We start from the raw sequence: 9,495 nt of genomic DNA, 5'->3' as shown, positions 1-9,495 counted from the left end.
ACTCTCTTTTGGCTAAACATATAGTTTCTTGCTACTAAGCCTCTAACCGAGTTGTGGATACTGTTGTATGAACATCATATAAAGCAAATAAAAGTTGCTGCCTCAAAATATATAAACGTTGACTAATGTGGTTAACATTGAACTTGGCAAAATGAAATAGTAAACTCGTTTAATTGAAAAAAGTGAGTAGACTGGTCACTTAATTAGCCGTAGCGGGCCATGGTGAATTGGGCAAGCCACTCAAAATTTTAATATCCCATTTTATATCTCATCAAACAAATGGCATTTTTTTCTTGGAAGAAATATCACTGCTATTATGGATGCTTTCTTCCGTCTCCGCTCACAAAAGGTAAGGCCGACACAATGCGGAGAGCTTTAAATAGATAAGTTTTGCTACGGGTACCCGAGGTGTCAAATGCGGAGAGCTTTAAATAGATGAATTTTGCTACGGGTACCCGGAGTTTGACACTCTGGGTTACCTGCGACTCACCTGAGGTCGAGGGCCCATGCCAATAAATGTGTGGGGCTCGACCCCCTCACTCACATCAGGTTTTCACAAATAACATTTCCCTAAATAGATAATAGAAGGAATGTGTATCACACACATAAAATTTGAGAACATCCCACATGAATATTCTACTATAACAGGTATTCAAGAATCGGTCAAAAGAAGAGTCTGATCCAATAAAAAAATACTGTTGTCTCTAAATATTACATATTTTATTACTAAAAAAGCATCATCAGAGTTGAAAATGCGAATGTCTTCCACATAAAATTCTTCTCCAGCAAAATGAAAATTAGTTCAACATCAGTTTCTCCAAATGCATATAACACAAAATTAAAACGGATAAGCTGTGCCTGTCATCGAAGCTCCATGCCACCATGTCAAAATTTAAGGATGTATTTTGTTATAATAATGACTCGTATATTTAGGACTTCGGTTTGGAGTTACAATTTGATTATGATACACATTTGTAGAATGAATGAGACTTATCTTAATAGTTTGACGAGACTAAATAGTCCTCAATATCTCATAGTTTCACAGCTGCTTCTTCCATTTTTTTTTTTTTTTTGCACTCAAAAAAGAAAATTTTGAAATTTCCTCAATATCTCATAGTTTCACAGCTGCTTCTTCCATTTTTTTTTTTTTTTTTGCACTCAAAAAAGAAAATTTTGAAATTTCTTGGACCACTAAAAATTATGGGCCTAAAGCAGCCTGCTTCTTGGGCCTTGCCTGAGGTCCAGGCCCGAGACGAAGCCCAGGGGTGGTTGTTTTGGCATAGGCCAGAATATTTCAGATGCATTTTGTCTCAGTATTATAGATGATCGGAGGTGGTTGATCCAAAAGGTAATTGCGGGAAATAAGAAGTGTAGAAGAAGTAAGTTTGTTATCTCCATTCTTTTTTTCCTTCCCTACAAGTTATTTCTTTTGTTTATTTGAGGACAACTATGTCATCTTAATGCCCTCCACAAAAGTTTTGGACGGAATTGTCTAATAGTGCTAAGGGTAATTATATTCATACCACGGTTTTTATTAACTGCAAACAAATTTTAGGACTTGTTTGATTTGGCCTATTTTTCATGGAAAACATTTTTCATTTTCCAACTTTTGGCATGTTTGATGGTGATAATTTTTTTGGCAATTTGTTTTCCTTCTTCCCTCTACATGTGCAATTTCAGTGGTTTTTTATTTTATTTTTTGGCAATTAGAACAAATTCTATCCCCAATTGTAATAAATTCTTTAATTGATAATTTTCATAAAAAACAAAACAAAACGATAACCAAAAATTAGAAAATTTCAACATTTTCCCAGTGAAAATTATATAAATCAAACACATTAATTGACAATTCTCAGAAAAACAATTTCTAAACAACTCAATTTTCTGAAATTCGATTTCTTTCCACTCAAATTTTATTCTTGCAATCAAACGGACCCTTAGTTGTAATTAAAGTTCTCAAAATTTTGCTCAATTTTACACTTACATTTCCAACTTTTTTCTTTACTTTTTTTTTTTTAATCTTTAACCTTCAATTAATTAATACATCTTGTATTTGATAAGTTTTTTTTTATCCAAATATCATGTAAACGAGTGAAAAATATTTTGTCAAACACTTATGTAGCTTTTGTTTGTCTTGCATATTAGAAAGTAAAAATGTTTTACTGAATCCTAACATATTTTTTGATCATCATTAGGAATAAGATATACTAATTAAAATAAGGTAAAGATTAAAATACGAGGAAAAAAATTAATAACACAAGTATGAAAAGTCGAAAATCAACAAAAGTTAAGGGTATTCATTTTTATTATAACATAATGTAATTAATAAAAATTGTAGTGTGAATATATTTATTCTAGTGTTAATTAACCAAAGATCGAGATTAAAAGTTTCAAAAAAAGGTTGAGGTTAGAAATGTAATGTGATGTAAAGATTGGAGATTAAACATAATTTAGCTTTTTCCATTACAGAATGGCAGAAAATATTATTATTATTATTATTATTATTATTATTATTATTATTATTATTATTATTATTATTATTATTATTATTATTATCTATTTTTAAGTTACATACCATTGACCTCAATTACAGACACAAAAACTCCTAACCAATATGCTGTAATCACAATGATAACTGTAATTTATCAAGGTAAATCCCAGTACAAGTCTGGTAGATGCAACTTACAAATTAAGGCACGCAATTTCTAGCAGTGGAAACTGATTACTTATATGTAATGCAAATTTTATTTCAACCACTCAATCTTAGTAAGGTAATATTAGCACACAAAAAGGTGTTCATGGAGCTGCTTTCCAAGATGACAAAGGGGGAGTATCTGAATTTTTCCAAGTATCCATATAATCCGATGAATATCTATCTCCCTTGACAGCACCGGCTGAAGCAATAGATTCAAGCGCAGCCATGTCTTCTTTTGTCAGTTTTACAGACAATGCTCCGATGTTGTCATTGAAATTCTCGATTTTCGTAGTACCGGGAATTGGACATACGTCACTTCCTTGATGATGTACCCATGCCAAAGCTAGCTGCGAAGGGGTGCACCCCTTTTTATTTGCCATATCCTTCACCCTCTCGAAAAGTTTAGTGTTATGCTCCAGATTCTCGGGTTGCAGCCTTGGTACTAACTGCAAAAAATGTAAAGCATATCTTTTGAACTCGTAACTATGGACAAGCGAACTGTTAAATTTGAAGCTCAGAAGGGATCAAAGTATAAGATATACAAACCTTTCGAAAGTCTCCTTCTGAGAAAGTTTCGACCACTTTTGGACCGGAGGATAAGAATCCCCGTCCAAGAGGACTGTACGCTACTATTCCAATGCCAAGTTCTCTAAACAATTGAACCAAGGATAGAGTTAGAAATTTATATTGCTTACTGGCTCAAAGTAGAAAAATGATTGAAATAATTGTCAAAACCTGCAAATGGGAATTATATCTTCCTCCACATCTCTAGTCCACAAAGACCACTCCAACTGCACTGCTGTTATTGGATGAACAGCGTGTGCTCTTCTGATTGTTGAAGCCGACGCTTCAGATAGGCCTATATATTTCACCTTACCTTCTTCCACTAGTTTCTTGAGTTCTCCCATCTTGCAGAAAGAGAGATCAAAAGAAACAAGGAAAGGCTTAAGTAAGAAACATGAAATCTATACGATCTTATGACACTAAGTTCATACCTCAACCTCAGGAGCAAGTTAAGCTTTTTCTAAAAAGAACAGGAGAAGAGAATGATGACACAAGGATTTATAGTGTTTTGACCAACCTCTAAAATTTAAGGACTAGTAATATTTTTCAGAAATCGAATGGATTCAAAGGTAATCAAAAAATCAATTGATGAAATTTTGAAGTTTGTTCTTTGGCCTAATTATCATTTAGATGATTTAACTAGTGTGAATTGCTGTTGGTTTGATATCAATAATAGCAATCGTTTAAGTTAAGGATACAAATATAAAACATATAAATACAAAGGAGAAGAAAGGGCTAACCGTGACTTCAATGGGCACACGTGTATCAATTCGATGTTGGTAATAAAGATCAATGCAATCAATATCAAGCCGCTTCAAACTGGCCTCGCAGGCCGCTCGTGCATAGGCAGGGTCTCCATGTTTGACCATCTGCCCATCCTCAAATTTAACCCCAAATTTTGTAGCCAACTCTACTTTCTCCCTCATGCCATCCTTCAATGCCTACTTAATTTGATGGCAAACAGTACATAAACATTAGGCATTTAAGTATTATGCAGGCACTTATAAAAAATAAAGAACAATAGCTATATAAACAAGACAAAGAAAAAAATCCAAGCACAGCATTCTGCATAATATACCTGAAAGATTCACTTTTTCCAGCAACATGAAAATCAGGCAGATAATTCAATCAATGGATAGTGCATAAAAATTGAAATTAAAACAGCTAAGGTGTCATCAAAGCTCCATCCTGCGATGTCATACGTAAATATTTGCACTATTATAGATAACCTTTGATACGTGTATTTTATACCCTTATATTTAGTGTATTAGGTGAAACTCGATGATTGAACGTGAAATTGAAAGGAAGAAGCGAAAAATGGTGAAATCCAAAGTTCGGGAACCTAATTGCAACTTTCCAATAGTTGAGCCGAACCATAAAATGAATATTGAAGAACATTCTTGTAATATTAAGGTAAAATCTCTCTTTGCTTAAATATAAAAGTAACAATCAAAATGGAGGGATGCAATGATTGACTTTATAAAAAGCGACTCCAGGAAACGAATGATTCCATCGTTTAAAGTTCAAATGAGCACTTGGATTCTAAGATAAGAACTATCTTGCGCAACAAATCCCACGTTGCATAAATACGAAAATGATAATCAAAGAAGTGCACGTGTAAGTTATTCATTTTAACAAGATAGTATTTTTAGAACAACGGGACTGATCTCCTATAGATAGGAGATATCTTGCCCATCGATAAATCTCACGGGCACCGATCTTGCCACCTTGCCAGTGGGCAAGATACAGTGAGCAAGAGATCAGTCCTGTTAGAACAGAAACCGACATACTTGTAGACTTCTATTATCAAACGGGTGTGTTGGCGTGGGCGGTTGGGGCAGTAAGTAGGGTAAGAGTAGGGACCTTTCCGAGAAGGATTTCGTTGGTGTACGGCCCATAGACATCGGAGGTGTCAAGGAAGGTAACCCCGGAGTTGATGGCATGGTGAATGAGCTTGATCATGTCTGGCTCGGGCTTCGGTGTGCCGTAGAAGGCTGACATGCTCATGCATCCAAGTCCTTGCGCAGACACTTCCAGTCCCTGTGAGCCCAGCTTGATTCTTGGCACTTTTACACTGCTTTCCGCTGCCATTTTTCTGTGGAATCTGAAGCGTTTTCTCTGTAATCACTGTGTATGCTAAGGTAGAAGAAGAGAAATGCAATTACAAATATAGGTATTCCTCTTAGTTTATATAGCCCAATTAAACTAAAATATTATTATTCTAAAATATATTTTTTCCAAAATCTCAATAAAATGGAGTCCGAACATGCGCATAGATTTAAGAAAACTGCCATTATTGATGGCTGCTGAAGAGTAATGACTGTCTTTTTCTTACTTCTCTTCGTTTGGACAATAATTGGGAGGATAATGTATAAAATGGGGGAAAAAGGTTAAAGTTGAAATCAATGGCAGCGACGCATAAATAATTAACGGAAATAATTATTACAAAGTAGGACACAAAAAACAGTGGAGAAAATTCATTCGAGTACGGAAGGACAAAAGTAGGAGGCGGCTTGAAATTTTCATTAATTTAATTCCTCCACGATGCCAACTTTGATTAATATATTGTTTTTAATTTAGTGATGTTTCTTTTTGAAAAATAAAAAAGAAAAAAAATATTATTAAGCCCATTATGAAAGACACGATTCTTACAAATCTTGACACCACAAATCGCCACTAATTTGCAAATCTTGTCCCCGGTAAAGTTTGGTCTAAAAAATCAATTAGAAGGATATAATAATACTTATTTGCCCCCTTAAATTGTTAAATAAGCAAAAAATAACAAGTACAGAAATTTTCAAAAATATTTACCTTAAATTTCAAATAACGTTCAAAAAAATTTCGATAGAAACCGTAATTAACGATAAGGTATACTAATTAATAAATGTTAAAGATAATAAGGTGATGTAAAAAATTGGAATATAAGTACTAGGATGATCTTTTGAAAACTTAAATTGCAATTAAATTTGGGAGGCCATTATCGGTAAACCTCTCTCTCTCGTAAGGAGAACAATCGTAAACATTGTTTCTTCTTATGTGGACCTATCAAGTGTTGGAACATATTAACTCTTTCCACTACTTGTCATATTTACTCTTGTAAACTTAGCTTGGCGATTTTTCTAGTAGAAATATGCGCTATGTGTCACGGACAATAAAGGAGTTATATGAGGATTGGCATGACGCAAGAATATCATGTCACTCAATGGGAAAATAAGGTAGACCTATAGCAAATTAGGTTTAAACTTTGATAGTACATAACGATAGGGTGACTCTTCCACTGTACCACAAAAGGGAAAAATGCCCATAGACATGATAGACCCACTTTGATTTCAGATCAAGAAAATTCACAATTTCCACTTGTAATATTATTTTAAGAAAGATTGTGTGATTGAAAATAGAAAAAAAAAATTTAATTCAATGGGAGCAAACGGCCCTAAGATTAAGAAGTCACTTCATCTGCAAGTTTATTATTTAAATTGTGTCTTCTTAGATAGGATCTATGTTGCAATAATTGGAGTTGCAGTTTGATTATGATACACGTTTGTAGAATGAATGAGACTTATCTTAATAGTTTGAAGAGACTAAATAGTCGTCAATATCTCATAGTTTTACAACTTTTTTTTTTTTTGGGCCACTCAATAAAGAATATTTTGAAATTTCTTGGACAACTAAAAATTATGGGCTTGAAGCAGCCAGCTTCTTGGGCCTTGCCTGAGGTCCAGGCCCGAGACGAAGCCCAGGGGTCGTTGTTTTGGCATAGGCCAGAATATTTCAGATGCATTTTGTCTCAGTATTATAGATGATCGGAGGTGGTTGATCCAAAGGGTAATTACGGGAAATAAAAAGTGTAGAAAAAGTAAGTTTGTTGTCTCCATTAGGGGTGTAAGCGGTCCGATTTTACCGGTTTTTGACAAATTTTCAAACCAAACCATTTAAAACGGTTTGAGAAAAACCCAAACCTAAACCAAACCATTTTGAACGGTTTGAAAAAAACTCAAACCTAAACCTAACGGTTTGGTCCGATTTTAAACCGCCGGTTTCGCCATATATTTTTTGCCCGTCTATTTTTATGTCATTAATTCATTGAATTTAATATATATTTATATCTCATCAGTAATAAATCTAAAACAAACTAAGCCCCTGTTTGAATCAAATTTTTGGGACAAAAAAATGAAAATTTGGATTGTTATTCTACAAGTCCAGCCGCCTTTGTTAACCTGCTATTTCATGTGTGGGACCCAACCTCCTCTCCAATAGTCAATTTTCTCATTATGATGATATGAAAAATATGGCTCAAACAGATACTAAATATATTTACTATAAATTTAAATATTAACTAAATCAAAGTGAAATCACAATAAATTAAAACACAGTTTTTTTCATTTTTGTTCACCTTTTTTAGGTTAATGATGATAAAATAACGTTACAATACAAGTCTACTAAACTAGATATAAGGTCAAAAAAATAATGATGTCCAACAAGACCTTGTGATTATTATATCTGAAAAAAAGATATTGATTAAACAAAGAGAATAACCAACTACAATAATAAAGCAATTGTTTATAGTATCTAAACTTAACAATTACATAAGTTTACGTTTGTATGATGTTATGAAACACATTTAATTTCAAATTCTTACCTTAGTTTGCTCCAAAAAATTATTGATCTGAAACTTTATTTGTAGCAAATATTATCACTGAAGGTCTAGAATCTCTTTCTCTTCGATTTGGTATAATAGACTTCAATTCGACTTTGAAGATGCGTGAAAAATCTGAAAAGAAGTGTGTGGTGCCGGTGGCTCAAAACTGTGTTGGGTGTCGACTGGAATTCATCTAAATTTTGAAGAGGAAAAAGGTTTTTGATAGATTATGTTAGTCTTAAAATTATTAAATATATATTAAGATTATTGGATGATGATGATGATGATGATGATGATAATAATAATAATAATAATAATAATATATCTGTATTAGAAAATTAGGAATTGACAAAAATATCCATAAATGACAAAACTATTGAATTTTACATATTTGGATGAATTTTCAAAAATTTTCATTTTTTTTATTTTTATATATTTTTTTACCGGTCCGGTTTGGTTTTAAACCGTAATTAAAATTCTCAAACCTAAACCAAACCATTTTGACCGGTTTGGTTTGGGTCAAAACCATTTCGTTGACCGGGTCCACGTGGCACCAAACCGACGGTTTCTAAAATGCGGTTTCGGTTCGATTTTCTGGTTTTGTGGTTTTTGCTTACAGCCCTAGTCTCCATTCTTTTTTTCCTTCCTTACAAGTTATTTCTTTTGTTTATTTGAGGACAACTATGTCATTTTAATGCCCTCCCCAAAAGTTTTGGACGTAATTGTCGAATAGTGCTAAGGGTAATTATATTCACACCACGGTTTTTATTAACTGCAAACAAATTTTAGGGCTTGCTTGATTTGGCCTGTTTTTCATGAAAAACATTTTTCGTTTTCCAACTTTTGGCATGTTTGATGACAATAATTTTTTATGGCAATTTGTGTTCCTTCTTCCCTCTATGCGTGCAATTTTCTTGGTTTTGTGGAAAACCAATTCCCACCAAACCCATGGGAATTGGCTTACCAGCTAGATTTTTTTCCTTGATAATTAAAACAAATTCTATTCCCAATTGTAACAAATTTTTCCCTTTAATTGACAATATCCATGAAAAATAAAGTTAAATGAACACCAAAAAAATACAAAATTTCAACAATTTTTAGGTGAAAATTATATCAATCAAACACATTAATTGACAATTCCCAGAAAAACAATTTCTAGGCAATTCAATGATCTGAAATTAGTTTTTATTTCCACCCAAATTTCATTCTTGCAATCAAACAGATCCTTAGTTGTAATTAGAGTTCTCAAATTGTGCTCAATTTTACTCTTAAATTTTCAACTTTTTTCTTTACTTTTTTTTAATCTTTAACTTTCAATTAATTAATACATCATGTATTTGATAATTATTTTTATCCAAATATCATGTAAACGAGTGAAAAATATTTTGTGGAACACTTATGTAGCTTTTGTTTGTCTTGCATATTAGAAAGTAAAAATGTTTTACTGAATCCTAACATATTTTTTGATCATCATTAGGAATAAGATATACTAATTAAAATAAGGTAAAGATTAAAATACGAGGAAAAAAATTAATAACACAAGTATGAAAAGTCGAAAATCAACAAAAGTTAAGGGTATTCATTTTTATTATAACAT

The 9,495-nt window shown here is 32.8% G+C and overlaps 1 protein-coding gene across 1 annotated transcript; it reads right to left on the bottom strand.

The window, feature by feature from the left end:
* Positions 1-2,615: 2,615 nt before the first annotated feature.
* LOC111398767 (auxin-induced protein PCNT115-like) lies at positions 2,616-5,426 on the bottom strand. The gene is made up of 5 exons (XM_023025854.1): positions 5,123-5,426; positions 4,000-4,200; positions 3,431-3,603; positions 3,242-3,344; positions 2,616-3,141 (listed from the first exon to the last, which is right to left on the bottom strand). Exons 1-5 carry the CDS (start codon positions 5,348-5,350, stop codon positions 2,797-2,799), a joined length of 1,050 nt encoding a protein of 349 aa, XP_022881622.1. The 5' UTR covers positions 5,351-5,426; the 3' UTR covers positions 2,616-2,796.
* Between the last annotated feature and the right edge of the window lie 4,069 nt (positions 5,427-9,495).

This window comes from Olea europaea, chromosome 8, assembly GCF_002742605.1.
Source record: "Olea europaea var. sylvestris chromosome 8, O_europaea_v1, whole genome shotgun sequence".
Lineage (NCBI taxonomy): Eukaryota > Viridiplantae > Streptophyta > Magnoliopsida > Lamiales > Oleaceae > Olea > Olea europaea.
Note: the sequence above shows the minus strand (reverse complement) of the source record. Positions and strands in the feature narration are given on the sequence as shown.